Below are 22839 nucleotides of genomic sequence, written 5' to 3'. Positions count from 1 at the left end.
CTCGCGGAGAACACAGGTTTCTGGATCAGTTTCTCGCGTGGAAACAGGGCCTAAAGATCCATTTACATCCTGTGCAGGGCGGAGTACCTGTGAGGATTGTGATACTCTTGTGCAGGGCGGATGTACCTGTGAAGAGGCTTGTGCAGGGCGGATGTACCTGTGTGTAGGGCGGATGTACCTACAGATTCTCTTGTTTTGAAATGTATTCATTCATGATGTATTTGGAAGAATCAGGTGCAGGCTGGTGGTGAATCCCCAGGCACCCGTAATCTTGTACTTTGCAGACTCTTTTGGTAATATAACCTAAAGGGGGGGGGGTCAGCCTATCATCGGCCCCTTTATGTGGTGTACTGTCATTTTCAGCTGAAACCGATCCCGTCAAGTGGGAAAGACTCCGTTGGACACCCACACGCTTAATAGCACAACTTTAAAACCACAAATAAGAAATGGACAACTTAAAACAACTTGAATTTAAATGAACAGAAATGGAAAGATGGACACCAGCACTGGGGCCGGAACGGACCGACCCCCCCCTCAATATATGATATATTTATTGGGAGTATTTAGTGAATACAATGCTCCATGGGTTCTGAGAACCAGATAATGTCCATGTACATATGAAAACGGTACCAAACAAATAGGCTCGGATTTCGATGAAGAAAACTCGAAGCAGAACGACCACTAGTGTGGTCCAATCACTACGGTCCTGTGCTTTCACTGGACTCCGCGGAGAGCGCCTCACTGGTGTTCCGAGACCACGCACAAACAGGCGCTCTCGTACTAACGCCTGGCTCTCCCGATCTCAGCACCTTTGGACCGAGGTTTGCCAATATAGCTTGGACAACCCGGCACCGAACGGGTGTTGGCCGAACGGGATGAATCCCTTATCAGATTTAAACATACAATACTTTACTTAAATCTGAAATTCACTTACTTGTAGAAAGTTGATAGAGAACCAATACTTATGGTGGTTGTGTAGACTTTGAAGCCACCCTTGTTGAAGAAACAGTTGCCTCGTGTAGAGTCATCAAGACAAGTACCACTACAAGAAACCACAGCCGCCTGCTGTGAAGGAAGAAGCATCCACTTGCAAGGGAGGAATACAACAGCAGAAAGAGAAGTATGTGTAGTTGCCTGCTGTGGGTAGGTGCAACCACCTGATGAAGATTCAGCCGCCTGAGAGGATGAGAGAAACAACCACTAGGAAGCGCCTGGCTGCAAAGAGCCGGCTGACTGTAGGAAGAGAAGCGTAGCCCTCAAAAGGTGGCAGCTGTTGTGCAGGGTAGGCAGCCGCCTATTGGAGACGAAGGAGGGAGTAGTGTGCAGCCTGCAGGTAACACCAGCGCTGAGTAGAGGGCAGCGCAGCCTGCTGGTGTACTTTCGCCTGAGAGAGAAGCCGCCTGCAGTCAAAGCTGGCTGGAAGTACAGCCACTTGAAGTAGTGCAGTCGCAGCCAACAGCAGCAAATACTGCAGCAATCGCCTTCATGAAGAGTGTGCGCCAGCAGGAGAGATGGTCGCCGGTTGGTGAATAAAAACACTTGAAGGAAGCGATGGATCCTACGCTTGAAGGGAGCCCTTCTTTTTAATAAAATTATGTGGAGTTAACCTTAGTTCTACCCACGCATGCATGTGCGGGATTAGTGGGGGTAGGTGACCATGCCCACCCCCACACTCACTTAAAAGTGGGGCTCCCCACCTTGGCCCCAAAGTGGGTGCCCAAAGGGGGTGCCCACTTTTAAATAAGTGTGAACACCTAACCTTATAAAATAAAGGGTTAGAATAAAAAAACATTAAAACAACAAGTGCGACATACTTACCACCTGTTCACATGCACCAAAACTTGTCAGAATACAGAGCAGACTTCACGACTCACTGGCAGGCGTCCCCGCTCAGTAAGTAACACGTCAAGCAGGCAAACACACAAATACATGTCATGCGAAAACAGTTTCAAACATGCAAAATATGTGTGCATGTGCAAATAGTAACATGGACATATCTCCCGTTCATGGAACAAGTACAAAATATCTGTCGGCACAAAACTGGCACGACATAAAACATAAAAACCTGGTCTTCCTATGGAGTGACAGTCCCATAGGTAAGACACAGTTCCAGGCACGAGTCTCCCTATGGTGTGACAGTCCCATAGGCAGAACACGGCACGAATACTGGCTCTTCCATGGCGTGACAATCCCATGGATCGAACACAATCCAGGTCATACACGGGTGGCACTGGTCTGGCTCCCGTCCATACGACACCATCCTGCTAACACACGGGTGGCACCAGTCTGGCTCCCGTCCATGTCAGCAAAATACTGGCCTCTTCACATGAGACACCGGCCTGGCCTCAAGTGAACGAGACGCAAAAACTGGAGATGGACCAAATGGTCGGCCAATTGGTGACATCAGCTTTGTGGTTGTAATGCTCAAGTGTTAAGTGCTCAGAATCTTGTTCACATTTATTCGATTCCAATACACGCGTCCGCCTCCCGTTACATCCGTCCTTGAGCTTCTACCACTATCACGGTGAGCACCCAATCCACCCTTGATCTTGTTGAACATCTCATCGGACATAGCTACATGGGACTTCCTTGCATGGTACAACTTGCCCCCCCACCTTTCCTAGATGTTGGAGAAGCCTAGTAACTCCACTTGTGTATTGTTTGCCACAATACTTACAAGTCTGCCTATATGACTTGGACTTTCCATCAGCTTTCTCTACATGGATAGCATGCACATTGAAGGCTTCATTCTTCTCCCTTGTCATTGTAATAGAGAGACAAGGAGAGCTTAGAAGTAAGAAGAGATGGATAGACTTGAGAGAGAGAGAGAGAGAGAGAGAGAGAGAGAGAGAGAGAGAGAGAGAAATGAAATGAAATGAAATGAAATGAAATGTTATATTAACGTCTTCAAAAGGCCATAATGACCTATGAGACCAAAAGTTACATCATGGTGGATCTGATACAATGTCTGGATAAAAAAACCCAAAAAATGAAAAATAAAGATGATACTACTGGCACCTAGAAAATGAAACTCGAACTGGAATATAGCGAGAGGGGGGGGACGCTATGGAGGTGAGTGGAATATAGTGAGGGGATACAATATCATGTGGGACGGAGGGGTACACTATGGAGGTGCCTCCATCTCATAATATGTGCCGCATCGGACACTGGCGGATCTCCTCAATATCCTCTGTGGTCAGCACCTTGACTGGGTGTCCCGCATGCCTCGCAAGAATAATCCGAATCTGCCGCTGCAACCTCCGTCTATGCTGGGATGCCCCCCTCCGTAGTCGTGGGCGTCTGGACCACCCAAGCTCAATCGCACGATCAATCAGTGTACCCCTCCGTCCCACTTGAGAGAGAGAAATGAAATGAAATGAAATGAAATGTTATATTAACGTCTTCAAAAGGCCATAATGACCTATGAGACCAAAAGTTACATCATGGTGGATCTGATACAATGTCTGGATAAAAAAACCCAGAAAATGAAAAATAAAGTTACAAGAGAGAGAGAGAGAGAGAAAGAAAGAGAGAGAGAGAGAGAGAGAGAGAGAGAGAGAGAGAGAGAGAGAGAGAGAGGCTTGAGAAAATGAGAGTGTGAGAGGCTTGACTCTTGAGAGAGAGAGAGGCTTGAGAGAGGGGGGAGAGAGTGACTTGAGAGTTGAGAGAGAGAAATGAAATGAAATGAAATGTTATATTAACGTCTTCAAAAGGCCATAATGACCTACGAGACCAAAAGTTACATCATGGTGGATTTGATACAATGTATGGATAAAAAAACCCAAAAAATGAAAAATAAAGATGATACTACTGGCACCTAGAAAATGAAACTGGAACTAGAAGGTAAACAGAAACCCTTATAGGGTGTGAATATAGTGAGGGGGGGGTACGCTATGGAGGTGAGTGGAATATAGTGAGGGGATACAATATCATGTGGGAGGGGCTTGATAGTTGAGACTTGAGAGAGAGAGAGAGAAATGAAATGAAATGAAATGAAATGTTATATTAACGTCTTCAAAAGGCCATAATGACCTATGAGACCAAAAAGTTACATCATGGTGGATCTGATACAATGTCTGGATAAAAAACCAGAAAATGAAAAATAAAGATGATACTACTAGCACCTAGAAAATGAAACTGGAACTGGAAGGTAAACAGAAACCCTTATAGGGTGCAAATATAGTGAGGGGGGGTACACTATGGAGGTGCCTCCATCTCATAATATGTGCCGCATCGGACACTGGCGGATCTCCTCAATATCCTCTGTGGTCAGCACCCTGACTGGGTGTCCCGCATGCCTCGCAAGAATAATCCGAATCCGCCGCTGCAACCTCCGTCTATGCTGGGATGCCCTCCTCCGTAGTCGTGGGCGTCTGGACCACCCGAGCTCAATCGCACGATCAATCAGTGTACCTCTAGTGTGGGCGGTATCCATGTCCTGCTCTGCTGTTGTTGTCCATCTGGCGCAGTGATGGCTGGACTAAAGAAGTCTGTAATGTGCCTCTGAGTTTGGCTCTCTGTGCGCCTAAGCAGGCTATCTCTATGTCTCCGCACCTCAAGCAAGAACAATCCCAAACACCTCTGGTCCTGGTACCCCATGACTCTGGAAAGTGATCCAAAACCCTCTCTGAATAAACAGTGGAAACGACCACGTATCTCATAGTATGCAGTACAATGGCATATATAATGCAGCTCTGTCTCTGGCTCCCCATGGCATACTCGGCATATCCTGGCCTCAGCTGGTATACCTCTATATCGGCCAATCTCAATCTCAAGCTGGTGTGAGGATGTGCGAATCTGACCAATGGCACATCGTACTGCATGAGACAAGTGTACATCCATGTAACTGGGTCTGATCACAAAACCATCTGCTGTGAGCTGAAGAAAATGCTCTCTGTAGAAAGCCATCTTAGTGCCTAGCTCCTCAGTCGGCTGTATCCATGTCCTCCTAATGTCCAGCTGAACTAAATCCTGACGGATGAGTCTGGTAATCTCTGTCCGTGTGAGAGTGAGAGAGGGTGCCTGCAGAGAATATTGGAAGGGAGGCAATCTGTCCATGCTAAAACCAAAGCTTCAAGAATCAAAGCTCAAGGCTCATGTATAAGTATGGGCCATGGCATAGGCTATAGCCAAAGACTTGGCCCAAGACAAGGCAAACAAAACGGTCACAAAACAGCGCATCAAACAGTTAGAAACGGGCAAAAAAAAAAGGTAATTGCGCATTATCGTACCGTACGGACCACGATACCGTACCGTACAAACCGGTACGAGAAACAACTATGCCACCAACTCCAGGATGTGGAACCTGCCACCTTGCGGTTCCATGCCCCATAACTGTTGGTATGATGACGAATGCCAGGCCACACATTCCCATCTTAAGCATGAGGTACGCGCTCCGTCTATCATATCCCCCATCAGCCACCCCTACCCCCACCACCAGATCTCCGTCCCACCACCTCCACTTTCTTCACAAAGGGAATGGTCCTCAAGACCATTCGTAGACTAAGTAATGGGCCAGCCCATGATCATGAGGGACTCACTGGCGAGTACCATCTCGCATGCCAAGGACACCTTGGCGCCCCTACTAGCCTACATGTTCAATAGAGCCCTTTGTAAAGGATTTCAACCCTCTTGGTCCACCAACACCATCACCCCCATCCTCAAAGCCGGAGATCCACTTGATCCTAATAATTACAAGACGGTCATGATTGGCCACACATTGGCCAAACTCTATGGATCAGTGCTAGAGATGGAGCTCAGTTCATTTGCAGAGAGCTAGGGATGCAAAGCCTCAAGACAGGCTAGCTTTCGGAGGAGCTACTCTACCCTTGACCACAACTTCACCCTCCGTGCCATCATCGGGGTGGGTAGACCACGACATCAGAGGATTTACTGCTGCTTTGTGGATTTCCGCAAAGCTTTTGATACTGTACCCCGAACCCGCCTCCTACACCGTCTACAGGAGATAGGAGTCCCATTTGACATGGTTTGGATCATCATCACCCTCTATGAGTCCATCATCGCACAAGTGAGAGCCCCAAGAGGTACATCACATGAGATTTCCAGCACTATTGGCGTGAAACAGGGCTGCCCTCTATCACCCACTCTTTTCGGCCTCTACATTGATGAGATCTCGAGCTTCATTGACGGATTAAGGGAGCTGGTCCCACACTGGCAGTCTGACAAACATATTTATCCCCATACTACTTTATGCAGATGACATCGTCCTCTCAGACTGAGCCGAGGGGCTACAGAGACAGCCGAATGCCTTACAAGACTTTTGCACTCAGCAGGACCTCTCTGTTAACCTTGGTAAAACCAAGGAAACGGTCTTCAATACCTCTCGCCCCTTCACATCTAGATTGAGCTTCACATATAGAGGGGATCTTGTGGAGATTGTCTCATCCTATGTCTACCTTGGTGTCACTTTCAATGGCCCACGCTTCACCATGCTTCCCGCAACACATGCCAGAGTGACACGGGAATATGCATCCTTGAGCTTACTTGAGCGGCAATGCTTCCAAGCACACTTCCAGGAGTCCAGGACGAAGGGTTGGCTTTTTGACACCCTCGTCACACCAACCTTGATGTATGGAGCAGCCTTCTGAGGGTAGATTTATCCGATGAGGATTGACAGCGAGTTGAGAGGCCCCCAGCTCATGATGTTATCCCGTATGATCAGCAACAAACCATCAGTCCCACACCAGATTATCCACGCAGAGTTTGCTGCAGCCCCGATGGTAGTGGATGCACTCTTCCAGATAGTCACATACCTTCATCGCCACATTAGTCACATGGACCCCCATAGGTACCCGAGGCTTGCCCTAGAGTCCTCGAGACAACTAGCACTTGAGGGCCACTGTGGAGTATGGTATGCATTAGTTTCCACTTGGTTCTCAATATATGGGCTTCGCATGGTCCGCCTACCCCCCTTTCAGTATAGTTTGGACTCCCCTTTTCTCTAGCTCTCTCACGAGGATACCAACTGGGTTATCCCATTAGATCTTCTCAACCTCTACACCTATTGCACATGGATCACACCTCCGGCACTCCCAATGAAGATGCACTTCTACAGAGATCACTTCCTCACGCTCACTGAGGATGGATTCATTCAGCAGCCAAGCTACTTGAGTGTTCACATGTCCCATGCCATGTGGATTGTGATTGGCCATATATGGGTTTCATCCCACGCCTAAGAGTGGAGACAGGTAGAGCTGAGCACATCTTCAGAGCCGAGAAGCTCATACAAAGACCCAAAGAGGAGAGGATCTGCCGATTATTCCACACAGAGGTTGAGACGGAGAAGTGTTTCATATGCCCCTGCCATAGTAACAAAAAAACCTGTTTCTAGCTTTCGAACCTCGAAACTTCGAAACAGTTTTTAAAAACCTCGAAACCTCTCAAGTACGGCAATTTCACCCAAATTTCAGATTTCGTTTTTTTGTTCCCCCTCATTTTTCTGGGATTTTTTAATTTTTGTTTTTCTTCCATATCCTCCTCATCACCTTCCTTCCCTCTTCTTCTCCTGCCTTCCTCCTTCCCTTTTCCATCTTTTGCTACTTCTCTCTCCTTCCTTCATTCTCTTCTTCTCTCCTCTTCTTCTTCCTTTCTCTTCTTCTCCCATGCTCTTCTCCTTTTCTTCTCCTCTCTTCTTTCCCCTTTTTATTCATACACCATCCTTCAATGTCTTAAATCTTTTCCAATATCTACCTTCTCTTCTTCGCTTTCTTAAGAGTCCTTGATTGAACCACTTGTGGCATCTAATCAAGCAAAATTGCCATAATGCCTCACCAAAATAAGGATGGTTGACACAGTCTGGGCCTCAGCTGAGATTCGAGGGGACTGACAAGAGCTTGGCAATTATGGTTAGGCAAGGAGTTGCTCGGCAGTGTTGTCTTCAGGATTTGCCACTTTCACACTTTGTCCCTCCGGCACAGAGGTTAGACAGTTCTTGGGAGATTATTGCTAGCATCTCAGCCTGGAATATCTGGAAGGCTAGATGCACTAAGGCCATTGAGAGTACTCCCGTTCTTGTTTCTCAGTGTCTTTGCAGGATTTGGAGTGATATTATTCACACCATCATGGCTACCTGGGCCAGAATCCACGGACCTTCAAGGGCTGAGGAGAGGAAGCACGGCCAATTTATGAGAGATTGGGACATTGGTATCTTTTTCACATCCTCTCATTCGGGACCCTATTGGCAGCACAGGCTTCCTGATTGCTTGAGATTTCCACCTTGCTTGGTGTGAAATCTCCATCTTGTGGACCGTCCTCAAGCTGATCCACACATACCGATATGCTCCACTGCCATCGAGCTACCTTTCCACGTGACATAGCTGAGGGAGACCTCTCGGCCATACTCATTAGCCCCATGCTTGATATTTTGGAGAGTGGTATACCATCTATTGGGAGCTGATGTTGCTCTCATGTTTCTATGTTCTTAGTATTCCATGATGAGTTTCCCTAGACAGTTTTGTATCACCCTAGTGAGATAGCTATGTTTATGTTTTCTTTCTGTTTTATTTTCCATTCCATGATGAGATATGCCATGGACATTATTGTATCACTTTGGTCTCATAGGCCCATTGGGTCTTTAGTAGATGCTTAATATATCTTTCTTTCTTTCTCTCTCTCTCTCTAGATGGGTCATTTTAGGATTTCACTACTGCTGCAAGTCGTTTTTAAGGGTTTCGCTGCTTTCCTGAAGGTCATTTTTAGGGTTTCGCTGCTGTTGCAATTCGGTTCTTTAGGGTTTTTCTGTTGGTCGTTTTAGGTTTTCAGGTTTCAAACCTGCGCCTCTTTCTCTCTCTTCGAAGTTACTTGATTTCTATCTCTTCGCTGCCCCCTCTCCCTTCTCTCTCTTTGCTGGCCTCTCGCTTCGCTGCCCCCTCTCCCCTCCTTTACATTGCCTACAAGAGGGCAGTTGCATGTGCCGAGTTTGTGCTGGCTTTGGCGATCTTTCTTCAAGAAGCTCCCACTGCAGCTTGGGGTTTTTCTACATCGTAACATGCACTCCCAGCTGTGACAAGTGCTGCAGACATGGGATTCCAGGAAGACCTCAACAAGGTTGCAGATAACTTGAAATCCCTCACATTAGACAATAAGAAGATCGCAGATAGAACATTTAACAGTCACGAATAACAATTTTGTGAGATTAAGGAGATAGAGAAGTCAAAGATGCATATATCACTACCCTAAAGCAGGAGATCCAAGAACTGAAGCAACAGACCAAAAACAATGAAAAGATGGAACTTCTACATGCCATTGTTAACTCCTTAAGGGCTGAAAGGGACAAGGGGGAACTCCTTATATAGTCGAGGAGCTAAAGAACAAGCTTGCCGATCTCAAGGCAGCCAATGAACACCTCCACACAGAGCTGCAAACAGCCAGGCATGCCATGGAGAATGCCACACAAGAGGTAGCAGCCACAAAAGAAGAAGTGGCTGGCACCAAATCCGAGATAAATGGAGCAACTGCTGCAATTCAAGAGAGGCTAGAAGAAGCCTCTTCATAGGTAGAGGTGGTACGAAAGCATAAACCCATGGACAGCACCAAAGCCATGATTGACACCTTAGAAGAGGCGAAGAAGAGGCAGGCCAAAGCCTTCAATGTGCGAGTCACCGGATTGAAGAGAGGGTCCTCTCCCAAAGAGGATGGAGCTGGTTTGTTTGACATGCTGAAGATTGAGGGACCCCCACCCTTCATTGATGCATGGCGGGTCAGCAGCCTCCTCTTTTGAAGTTCAAGGACATGCAAACCAAGAATGACTTCCTTAAACACCAGAGGAATCTCAAAGGTATTACACCCCAAGTGATCTTTGGGGATGACCTCAAGCCACTTCAACTCGAACAAAGAAGGGCAGCCATGCCAGCCATTCTAGAAGCTCGCAAGGCGGGCAAATGGGCAATTTGGAGAGATGGCCGCTCCATCATCTTAGACTCGCAGCCCAAATAGGGACGTGGGGTCTGTGGGACCACACATGGCATACATATCGCTGTATGGAATTGCAATAGCACGCTATGGTCAAACCTCGGAGGTTTCTTAGACACTTACACAGGCAGGGACATGGTCTTCTACACTGAGACTCACCAGAGTCCTGAGAGGGGGCTACCACAGATCTCTGGATACGTGTGGGAGTGTAGCCACCAAGGGTGCCCACACAGACTGTCACACTGCCACACCATCACAGTGAGTCAACGGAGGCACCAAGCATTTGGGATCATCCGAAGCAGAGATGCACCACCACAACTAACACAAAGAGGTGCACGGAGCATTGAAGACTCCAACAGCACTGACGGCACCAACTGACACTCCAACGGCATCTCCTAGCGATAGAGATTTTACCAAAGGCTATGCTGCCACCTCAAGGCATCCACCGAAGATAGGAGATGCCACCGACTCGGCCTCATGCATATATGGCCCCTTGACCCATCTTGGAGTTCATCCTTTTTATCCCATCTTGGAGGACATCCTTTATCCTACATCCCTCACCATCATCCCGAAGGACATCCTTCATGCTCATCCTTAATCCCACTTGTACCCTATGTTCTACAGTCACTTCTCATCAGCTTGAGCTTGAGCTATGTCGTCCTCTTCACTGTGACCTCTGCTAAGTGTGCACGGTACAGTGAAGGGCATGTATCAGTGTTCTCTAAGTAGTGCAAGTGTTCTCATTCCTTTCGCAGACTTGTCTCTTCTTGTGTTGTGTTCCGCTCCATAGTGTCTTCTGTGTTGCGCTGTGAGCATCGAGGACTCTGGACATACTGTCCCAGAGAAGAGCCACCACTTGGTGTGCCGGGCAACCAACCTTGCCCCAGGGAGACACAGACAGGACATGTGGAGGAGACATGGACATGTGGGGAGTTCGAGGTTCGGGAGGAGTGGGCCGTCCTCTTTAAGCCACACCTCCCCAGCATCATTTCAGTGGCTCGCAAAGACAAGCAGGCACGCTACATGTGGCTCAAGCTTCACCGGTCAAGAGGCAAGCCCATCTTCATAGCCATTTGCTACTTCCCAACTGACACTTCCAGATTTTCACCCACTGATGAGTTATTTCCATTTCTAGACATGTATGCTGACATCTTGGAGTTCTCTACACAGGGAGATATCCTATTGTTGGGGGACTTCAATGCACGCACTCAGAGCTCCCAAACTAGTTTCTTTGAGTTTTGGGGAGATGACTTTCTCTTATGAGATGTGGATATGCAAGAGATGGGCTTCCAGAGAGTGTCACAGGATGTCAGTCCCGTCACAGCCTTTGGCAGGTTCTTCTTAAAGATGGGATCAGCACATGGGCTGGTCATCTTCAATGGGATGGCCCAATGGCCCCTCGGGTCACCTCACTTGCTTTACCTATAAAGGAGGTTCCAGTACGGTGGATTATCTCATGGGCTCCAGACTCCATCAAGGGCATGATCAAAGTGTACCTTGGTGAATGATGGACTGGGGGTAAGGGCTGGCAGAAATGGCTATGGAGAAGGTGAGGAATTCATGATTGCCAAGAAGGGGTGGTGTGAAGATATGGAAATCATGAATGTAACGGGTCAAAGCTGGACCAATCCAACCTTGATTCATACCTCTCAACTATTGATCTCTCACCACCTCTCTCTATTATTGCTACTCAGCTTTCTGACCACCTACATGATGCTGCCAGTAACTCTTGTCCCACCAGCCATCATTCTTCCTCAAATCCCGCTTGTGGATCCATGCCACACCATAGCTGGTATGATGAGGAATGCCGGGCAGTACGGCATCTCCTAGAGATAAGAGATTCTACCAAAGGCTACGCTGCCACCTCAAGGCATCCACCAAAGATAGGAGATGCCACCGACTCGGCCTCAGGCATATATGGCCCCTTGACCCATCTTGGAGGCCACCTTTTTATCCCATCTTCGAGGACATCCTTTATCCTGCATCCCTCACCATCATTCTGAAGGACATCCTTCATGCTCATCCTTCATACCACTTGTACCCTATGTTTTACAGTCACTTGTCATCAGCTTGAGCTTGAGTTGTGTCCTCATCTTCACTATGACCTCTGCTGAGTGTGCACGGTACAGTGAAGGACATGTATCAGTGTTCTCTAAGTAGTGCAAGGGTTCTCGTTCCTTTCGCAGACTACTATCATTTGTGTTGCACTGTGAGCATCGAGGACTCCGGACATACTATCCAAAGGAGAGCCACCACTTAGTGTGCCAGGCAACCAGCCCTACTACGAGTACACTTAAATTTGGCACGCCCGGAGGGACTCTCGAAACTGGGAGTCCTGCTAGCTCACCCTTCCCTCTATGTTCCGTCCTCTCTTTGCATTGCATCCTCTCTGCATGCCCAATACACGCTCCCGTGGTAGCTTGGTCAACCCATCCAAAAATCCTCTCTCGATACACTGCTACAGTCGGAAGTGGTTCAACTACGTACCACCTAGAGACCCTCTTCCACCTCTTCCTATGGCAGCTAACCTTGGTAATCCCACCCTCGGCAACAACGCGGGAGGCCTAGCCAACCCTCCTGACCAACCAATCCTCCTAGGACCTCTTTCCACAGTGCTAGGCTCAGTCAACGTCAAGCTTTCCACCTTCAAAGGATCATCCACTGAGGATGTGGATGACCACATCCGACAGTTCATCTCCATTTGCAAGAGCCGGGGCCTTGAGCGGGACAATGCCTTCTTGGTGCTCTTTCTGTCCAGTGCTAGAGAAGTGCTCCACCTTGTCAGCATTGTCTAGATCCAAGGATCATTATACACGGGATTGTCCCAAGCAAAGGGCATCCACTTCCTCCGACTTCACATTTCCAACCCCCACCACCCACTTAGTACATCCTTCGTCCATAGGACATCCTCCGTCCACTTGCCAACCTTCCTCTCCCACTCTTGGAGTGTCCGTCACACCCACAACATCTGCTCATGAGGATCCACCAGCCGCCACAATGATCACCCGATCACAAAGGAAGATCATGCCTAAAGAGCAACAAGGGGATGAGCCAAATCATAAAACTCTCCCAATCCCAGTCATAGTTAGTATTGTTGCTGGCTTGCTAGTTTTCTTTGATTCTTTTATCCTTTTCGGGGAGCAAGGCAACTAGATCTTCAAACTTTGGTGTTGCTACACGAAGGATCTCCAAGGTTTGTTCAAACCGTATTAACTCTCACATGCTCTTGATGAGCACAACCACTTTGTCTTCATCTTCTAGCTCACATTTAAGACCGACTAATTGACCCAAATTTGGCCAAAAGATCACTTAAATCGTCGTTTTCATGCATTCTGAGATCATAAAATTTGAGCTTTAAATAAACTTTTGAGTTAGTGATTTTGTTCCCAAAGATGCTTTCCAGCTTCGCCCAGATTTCCTTTGTTGTTGATCTGGATTCTGATGTCAATATGGTGCACCAAAGAATCTGAAAGGCTTAGGCAAATCAAGGTGATAGCTCGCTCATTGCATTGTCGCCATATCTTCTGCTTTTCTAGCACAATGTCGTCTCGATCTTCGTCGTCGCCCGAGATCATCTCCCAGACTCCCTCACGCATCAGTAAAAGCTGCATATTGCTCTGCCAAGTAGAGAACCTGTCTATTGCTGGTACTCATAGGGGTATGATGTAGATTTTTTATACGATCCCCAAATTTAATGTTGTAGGAATGAGCCCAGTTCTCTGATTTTAGAAAAACCCTAATTTTTTTGCTTTGTTGCTGCTATTAGTTTTGACAAATATGAAACAGTTCGGAAAAGCCCCAAAATTTACCGTCGAATTGATGATAGAACGACAGTTTCGCAGCAGGTACAGCAGCCAGTGGTCCATACCAATGAGGAAGTCATGAGGAAGTCGGGGGTGCGATACCGTTTAAGCAGATGGGAGCACAACAGTAGCAATGTGATCTTCAGAGCAAGGGTGCGATACTGTCTGAGCAGACAGAAAGGGTCCAGCAGCAAACTGGAAGGAGAGGTGGAAGGCTTCGAGCAAGCACAAGAGAGAGGCGCAAACAGGAAAAATAAACATTGCAGGGGAGAGGCACGAACAGGAAAAATGGACAGTGTAGGGGAGAGGCACGAACAGGGAAAACTGGGCAAGATGGCGGGCGGAAAAAAAAAAAAGCAAAACTGGGAGGCAAAAGAAAGGTTGGCCCAGCAACAACTTGCGAGGGGCAGGTCCGCCTGGAGGGCCGGCAGCTCAGCCGATCTTCTTGCACCCTCGGTCCACCCCGCCAGCGGAGGTGGTGGTGTTGGCAGTGCTCAGCTCAGCCCTGTTGGCACCCTATCATGGGGTCTATCGGGCTAGAGGCAGAAATGGCCTGAAGCTGGCCAAGACGGTGGCACGAAGGCAATACTCCATGTTATGATAGAAGTTTAGAACCACCCAAGTACAAGCTTTTATAGGCATCAAGGCTTATCTTTTGACCTAGACTTTTATTTAATAAGAGCTGTTCACACCCATAGGGGGGGTGTTCACACCAACCACCTCTGAAATACCCAATAGAAGCTATCCATGATCTTCAGAAGGATTATTAATCTTAAAATGGAACAATTTGTCACATGAAAATCTGAAATTTTAACGAAGAGTACTTCACAAGGAACTAGGCACCTCCTAAGGAACTCTTTACGCAATGAAATTGCCAAGCACGGATCCCAAGACACCTAGGGATCTTGCAGAGCAAATCAGCTGCTGAAAATAAGGGTTTTGTCGCGTCAAAACAGCTAGGCAGCAAGTAGAGAGTGTACAGGAGCTCCAAACACCAAGGGGGAGTAGGTGAAACAGCTGAAAATCAGTTTGGACAGCATGTAGGGAGGTTGTGCAGGTGCTGGGGGTGAGAGAGACAGAGAGAGAAAGACTAGCTCATGGAGTGGGAGAGAAGGAGAGGTGTCAAAACATACATGCATTGCTTGCCAAATGTTCAAAATTGCATAACAAGTGTCCAAACTAGCTTGACAAGTGTCATGGGTGTCCACACATGGTTTAAATCTGGGCATGTGTTAAAAATTGAGTTTTTGGACCAGCTTCAAAACCCTGCAAAAATAAAAACCACCTGTCACAGTATAATGGCACACACACGGTCTCAAAGCCAGTAGTTCCCGGCATCCCCGGCACCACAAGGCTGACCCACGGCATCACATGCAAGACACGAAAACAAGGCACGCATCTCGCAAATCATCTGACCAGCCAAGCAGGTATGAGATGCATATGCATATGAAAACTTGGAGCTCCCATGTTCCCTATTCTTATACCTGCCCTGGACCAAAAGCCAAGCTAGTAGACACATGCGTGGGGCCCTAGCCAAGCTAGTGACACACCACCATGGTTGTCCTAGCCAAGCTAGAGACAAGCCACATCCAGCCAAAGCTTGATGAGATGACAAAGCCAAGCTGGATACACATCCTGTGATCAAAGCTATGCTTAATCATGCATTAGGTGCAAAATTGTGATAGCAAAAGAATCTGTCCCAGAAGAGAATGAAATCTTTCTCAAACTTCGTAGTAGGGTTGGCATCTCCACTCTGCCAGACTCAACCTTAAGGCAATAAGAAGATCGCTATCCACATGCATGCGACATGTGCATCTGTAAGTACCTCAGAAAGTCTCAAAAAATGCTATGTGACACTCAGGTTTTATGGTGAGCTGGTTGGGGAAACCCATGAGCCCTAGCAAATCCAACCAAATGAGGCGGCTGATCTCTTGCCGTGAGAGATCCAAAATGGAGAACCAAAGCTGTACTGGAAGGGAAGAAGGGGGTCCATCTGCAGGCTGTGCCTTCCAAACCAATCAACCACCTCACAGTACCGTGGAGAACCCAAGCTGTACTGGAAGGGAAGAAGGGGGTCCATCTGCAGGCTGTGCCTTCCAAACTAATCAACCACCTCACAGTACCACAATCTATCACGTCCATCCTGATGTAGCTGCAATCTTTGATAGACGTTCACTGTCAAGTGTGTATACATTATGAAAATAAGTAATGGTCTGAAAGAGAGCGTCTATGTATGACCAAAGGGGTGGCTCCAAACTCTACAAGCACAATCTCATGTGACACAAATGGCTTACTTGTGAGAGCATCATTACCTGGAGTCCCTATATGCTCTTCCAGGTTGCCTCACCAAGATCTGGTTCTTCCCAGCAGGGGGCCCCATACATCACACTAGGCGCGACATTTGGTGCGGGGTTCCTGGGAATGGGCCTGGAAACACTGCCTCTCTAGGCAGGCTAGGGATGCATATCCTCTTGCAAAACATGCATCAGCAACTGGCCTCATGGAAAAGGTCAAGCATGTAAAATTAACCCCAAGGTACACATGAGATGACACAATCTCAACCTAGGCTCCTCTGTATGAGAAAGATAGACTAGTTGTAACCATATACAAACCAAATAGTGTGGGAGAAAGAAAGAAGAAAGAAAGAAAGTTATATTAACGTCCACGGGAGGCCGAATCCGACCTATGGGACAGATCAGGTACATCCATTTACATTCCACTTTGGGTATCGATGCCAAAGAGGCATAAAACTGAAAAAAAATAACTCAAAATGTACTCTTAAGACTCTTAAGAGTTTAAGTTACAATGGGTGAAATTGAGGTTCAAAATAAAAATAGCTATATTTCATCCATGGATGGATTTGCTCTTTAGGGGGGTGGGGTACGGAATTCTTTAATGATTGCTTGTCCTCCTCTGTATATTGCCCATTTGCCATTCTTTCTTGCTTCTTTAACTTTATTCAGCTCTACCGATTTGTTCTTGAGTTGTAGCGGGGTGAGTTCATCAGCTATCCATACCTTTGTCCCTTGGAGAGACCTTGTTTGCTTCATCACTGCTATTTTCTCATTGTTGTCCATATAGGAGACTTTTGCCTGTGTACCCTTTACTATAATAGAGATAGGGTCTCCTAAGTCCACGAAGGGGACTACTTTGCTCAGTTGACCCCAGTAGTGTTGCAGATATCTTCAGAGAGTCCCCTGGTGCCCGTACTTTGCCAGTCACTGCCTCATATAAAGCCACCAAGGCCCATATCATGTCTGGTGGAAACTGGACTGCAATCATTCTAACAAGTGGGATGGAGGCACAGGGTCAAAGGCTTTGCAGAAATCCACAGAGCAGCAATATTCATGATATTTCCATGCCCTTGCCTCTTCTATGATGGCTCGTAAGGTAAAGATGTGATCAAGTGTGGAGTAGTTTTTCATGAAGCCTACCTGCCCCAATGCTTTGTGTCCAAGCCCCTCCCTACCAAGAAGTTGATCTTAGACTCTAGTACAGCCCCAAAAATCTTGACCATTGCATGGCCAATCGTGGTAGTCCTAAAATTATTCAGATCCATGGGGTCTCCAGCTTTATGAAAAGAAAAATGGTGTTTGTGGTCCCTTTTTCTTTCCCGCGTGGGGGGGGGGAGTTGGGTGGCGTGAGCCTTCACAAAGGGATCTATTAAAGAGTTCTACAAGAATGGGGGCTAATATATGATTTCCACATGCGAAATGCTCTTTTTGATCTTTCGCCCTGCCACATTATGCAGCTTTAATAGAGCCCTCTTAACATTGACAATTTTGAAAAGAATAGATGATGTGGAGCATGAGATGTGGGTAATATGAGGTGTGGGCTGATATGGGACATCATAAGCTGTCGAGCATAGGCTTCCCAACGTAGAGGATCGGTGATGGGTGTTGGGGCTTTCTTTTCCTCCAGAATGTGCCATGTGTTCGAGTTATCCTTGCTCAAAAAGAGGTGGTACAACTCATGTTCCTATTTGGCTAGGAATGCACGCTTCTTCGTGCAGGTCGAAAAAGATTCTCTGCATTTCACGTGCCGAGATCAAGACATGTTCCTTCATTCATCGTCATACCACCTTTTTTTGTGGCTATGATCCTATGGGTGGTTTGGCAGTGGAGCAGGTGGTATAAAGGGAAGCTAGCATGCGCAATCATGGATTATGGAAGAGAGTTGTGATGTAAGTGTGGATATGGGCAATGTAAGATCAAGTGTTGAAGTGCAGCGGGATAGGTGACCTTCATAGATGGAGTCAAGATCATGATGGAAGTGAATGCGGGTGAGGTAAAAAAAATGGGAGGGATCCTGAGTGGGTGGTATAGAGGGGCAAGAGATTGTGAAAGCGAGAAGTATGGTCAACTGCTATGGGAGGGGGTGGGATAGTGAAATCTCAGATATGAGACACGAGCAGGAAACCCCATAACTAATTGACCGTATTGGGGCCGCCGCCATACAGGAATCATCCAACACTACAGTGGAACTCTCACTTGCCTTCATATTCCTCCCGAGTCCTCATAGAAGCAATTTTTTACAGCAGAGATTCATTGCAAAAAATAAAAATCCACTGATGTGGAACACCTCAAAACAAGGTACATTCGACCTAAATCACTCTATGCATAAATAGTCTATGAGGATTTCAAAGGACCAAATCACGGACAAACAACCAAAACCCAAAACTTACTTCCATCCAACACCACTTCAACCGAGAGATTTTTACCCTTCTCAATTTTTTCATTGAACTCCTTTGTCAACTTCTCCCTCCAACGAACTACCTTGCCGTCTCTATTTTTAGGACGTACACCACTGACTGACCTTGGAGTGGTGTGGTGATCTCTCTACTGATTGAAGGTTGAGCTTCCTCTCTTCAAAACAAAACCACTTGCATGAAGATCTTCAATCTCAACGATGGTGAGGCTTGTCTCGGTGGCAACTAGCCAAACTCCACGAGCTGGACCAGTGGCCCCAAGACCTTGGACATATCCACAACTCATGAGTGTGTGCTAGTGGAGTTGCAGAACCATATAAAAGTCTCAACTGCACCACCGGGGTATCGACAGCGACCCCAAAAACCAGGTATCATGGAGAGCATGGGAGTGTTTTCCTTTTTGCTAACATTGGTGGTTTTTTGGCAAGAATAATTGTATTATGGGTCCAATATGTATGTATGCCATGCATGATGGCAGAAGCAAAATCTATGGAGTCTATAGTATATATACAATGCATGATGGCAAAGCCTTTGCCAAGCCATGGCCAATAGTGTTGCTTCTTGCACAATCATGGCCATGTATTGATTGTATTATGGGTACAATATGTGTGCATTCCATGCATGATGGCATAAGCAAAATCTATGGGATCTATATGTATATATACTATGCATGAACAAAATTACAATGCCTTCCATAGCCAAGCCATGGCCAATGGTCATGGGAAGCAGCCCGCGTTGCTTCCCAACACTATTGGCCACCATCGCTTGGCAAAGGCCACGCTTGTAAACTCGGCCACGTTTCTACTTACCCTATGTGGCAATTTGTAAAGGATCTAGAATCTCGTAATTCTTTTGTGAATGGATTTATATTTATGCGTATTTTATCACACATCAAAGGTTGTATGTTATTTGCCACATTAGTGAACGTAAGTGGATAAAAGTAAATGGACAAAAAGGTGAATTCAATGATGTAAGCAATGAAGAAAGTTTCGCATGGGAGGTGGAGATGATTGAGGATTCACATGGGAGAGGTGGAGATGATTGAGCTTAGATTATGAATCTTGAAGATGGAGGTTTGCTTGGAAGAGGAAGGTTTGCTTGAAGGAGGAAGATGAAGAGTTTATTTGTATTGGCTATTTAAAGATCCACAACCTAATATGGAAATGGGTGAGTGAAATTGCAATGAAAAAATATGGAAGGATACATGTATACATACATTAGACCCTTTTATAAAAAGGAGCTTGTATACAATAGGGGTTCCTTTAAAAACAAAAAAAAAATGTAAGAAGGGGATTTATATATAGGGGCTTGAACGCATGTGATATGGAGATCTCTTGAAGATTGACCGTCTCGGGGATATTATATACTATACTAACCCAGCTCACTTCAGACCTTTCCACTTTTGTGTCCTCTGACACTTACAAACCCTCAAACACCTTAGATCCCACAATGCTTCAGCACTACAATCCCTTATCTAACATTAGTTGACCTCCAGCTGACCCTGTTTGACATCCTCTACCTCACAAAACTCTTGTTTGACTCTGATAGACTTCTCGTTGTCAAATTTGACCCTAAATGGCTTCCTCTCAATCCTAAAGTCTTATTTCTACCCTTTTACACTTTCAGCTAACTTATCCCAACACTCAGCTAACACTAACTGACCACTCTTGACCCTCAGTTGACCCTGTCCCTAGTCGAGGTCATTGACTAGGGACATCATAACCAAAACACCATATCTCCAACACCACATTGACATCGAGGTTTAGATCGTATCACCTAGAGCACTACATGGTTTTTGCGGTCGCTCGAGTTTGGGGCTTGCTCAGTTATGTTCGCTCAGTGTCTCAGTTATGTTCGCTCGGTGTCTTGTAACACTCCCCCTAACCCCCCCCCCCCCCCCCCCCCAAAAAAAAAAAAAAAGTGGTTTGTGACTGCCCTCTATATGCTGACTCCCATGAGTATCCCAAAACCTCAGGTAGCCCCCTTTCTCGGCTCTGATGAGTCTCTGTACAAAAATGATATCTCCCCCTGTATGAGACTCAGTGAAGCCACCTTAGTCGGACCATAAAGTCCCATTGCAATTCCATGTGACTAGGTGAAGTATATCCTTGGCCTCATAAACCCTGCCCCATCATGTGCGCAGGGGGACGGGAGGGGGTGGTGGAGGAGGGGGTGTGGGCGGGGGTAAGAAAGAAAGATATATTAAGCGTCTACTAAAGACCCAATGGACCTATGAGATCGAAGTGATACAATAATGTCCATGGCATATCTCATCATGAGATGGAAAATAAAACAGAAACAAGACATAGCCATCTCACTGGGGTGATACAAAACTGTTCATGGAAACTCATCATGGAATACCAGGAACATGGAACATGAGACGAGCATCAGCCCCCAATAATAAGTATACCACTCTCCAAAATATCAAGCATGGGGCTAATGAGTATGGCCGAGAGGTCTCCCTCAGCTACGTCACGTGGAAAGGTAGCAAGAAAGAGAGAGAGAGATTCCACGTGCAGCTAAAAAGGGTGGAAGGACCGTCTTTTTTATTAGAAAACAAATATTTCCTCAAAATATATACATCATCATGTATCACAAAAGAAAATAGGGGCATGGGTGGGTGGGGGTGTGTGTGTGTACTCCATCAGCGGCTCCATATAAAAGTTTTTACCTGTGTGTAGGTGCTACTTCTTGTTGGTGCAGATGGCACAGTTTTTGTAGAAGAACCACCTTTCAATACACGCTCCTAATGGAATTTTCAAAACACAGTTAATACCAATCTAGCTTCTGCTAATAACAACAAAAAGCATTGCTTGACACATGAGGAAAAAAACTAATGTTCCTCCATGCTTACCTGCATGCATTGGCTCACTTTCTCAACTAAATCCTTCTCCTCCTTGATTTGCAGCACATCAGCCTCTTCAACAAGCTTAGCCTGTCCAACAATAAACAACCGATTACAAGAACATAATTGATTAGAATAATCACACGCAATCCTCTATGCAAAAACTCCAGTTCCCATCAACAGACTCTGCCACATTTCAATGCTTTTCCTCATCAGAAATACATTCAAGTTGTGAATTCAAACCTCAACATCATACATAATATATATAACTCTGAACCAAAGAAAAAAACACTGCCAAGTAACAGAAGAGCTGAGGCTGGTGGGCATGCCCTTGTTTCTTCAAGGTTATGCTGTACACAAGTGTAGAAGGCCTGCTTGTCATCTTTGTTGACAAATTCATGTAATGCCACATCGAGATCATTGACAGGCAGAATCTCCATTTTCTGCGAATTAAAAGAAACATCACCTCTAGCTAGTGTTTTGTCTCTCCGAAAATCATCAAAAACAAGACCGAAACTGAAGAATTTTTTGTGTACTTATCAACCAACCACTTGATCAATAAGTGAATGTACTTATCAATCAATCAGTGAGTGTACCTATCAATCCACCACTTAATTTCCAAGCTAGACACAGCCCACCATAGTATTTTTCAAACCATAGCATTGGGAAAAAAATATATGGAAGTCCAAAAAAAGAAGGTTTGATTTACCAAGTTGCTTTCGGCAACAAGAGCCTCAATATTTTGCTGATTCAACTCCTCTGGCCTTAGAAGCTCCTTTTCTTGGTCCTTATCTGCCTCAAATTATACAGGACAGCCTTCGTAAGTTTGAGTTTATGAGCACAACTTTGTTTGCAATTCAAAGCAATCCCTTTTCATCTGCATAACAATAGGCAAATAACTGGAAAGGGACCAACCAAGTGTGGGCAAAGCAACAGGCAGGCACAGCGGCTGCCCAAAAAATGTAAAAAGAAATACCTCTGAGGGCATTGCAGGGCTGAGAGTCTCCCTTGTGTAGCTGCTCAAGAATAGGAAGAGGGATGATCTAATTACAGCCTATCATGGAAACAAATTTGTCACTCTAAGAGGTAGACTGTACATCAGGGAGAGGGGAAAGAACTGCACCTGGAACTTACAGCACCATCTAGGCACTATGGGGGGCTCTGGCTGAAGGAAAGCATTTAACTATTGTCATGACCGTGGTCTGATGCTAGGGGTCGGGTGGCCTATGCACGGGGGACCCAAGGATGTTGTCTCATTTTAGAAGAGAGAGATTTTTCAAGCTGTAATTGATAGCCTCTCAGTTCTGAGTAGGCTTGCCATTCTGTAGTATCTACACTCTGTCCTACTCAGAACACTGACGTGGAGAAGCGCTCACCTTCAACAAGCTCTCTTGTGAGGATTGTGAGGACTTCATTAACAAAAATATGCCATCTGGAACAAACTTGTGCATCTTGCCCATCTAATGCATACGCGACCCCCCCACCCCCACCCCCCCCCTCCCTCTCAACCCACCCACCACCCCAACTGTCAAAAACTTCTGCTTTGCAATGAA

General features: G+C 46.3%; 1 protein-coding gene across 1 annotated transcript in view; it reads right to left on the bottom strand.

Annotated features, from left to right (window-relative positions):
- The window catches only part of LOC147620579 (double-strand break repair protein MRE11-like), a 92195-nt gene that overhangs the window by 14450 nt on the left and 54906 nt on the right, over positions 1–22839 (bottom strand). The window contains exons 15-18 of the mRNA XM_086824818.1: positions 21996–22078; positions 21616–21729; positions 21296–21376; positions 21113–21187 (exon numbers count right to left, since the gene is read on the bottom strand). Of these exons, the coding sequence (XP_086680944.1) occupies positions 21113–21187; positions 21296–21376; positions 21616–21729; positions 21996–22078 (353 nt within the window). The remainder of the gene's footprint in view (positions 1–21112; positions 21188–21295; positions 21377–21615; positions 21730–21995; positions 22079–22839) is intronic.

This window comes from Cibotium barometz, chromosome 31 (genome assembly GCF_041138505.1).
Source record: "Cibotium barometz isolate CiBa-2024 chromosome 31, ASM4113850v1, whole genome shotgun sequence".
Lineage (NCBI taxonomy): Eukaryota > Viridiplantae > Streptophyta > Polypodiopsida > Cyatheales > Cibotiaceae > Cibotium > Cibotium barometz.
This window is presented reverse-complemented; position numbering and strand designations above follow the sequence as displayed.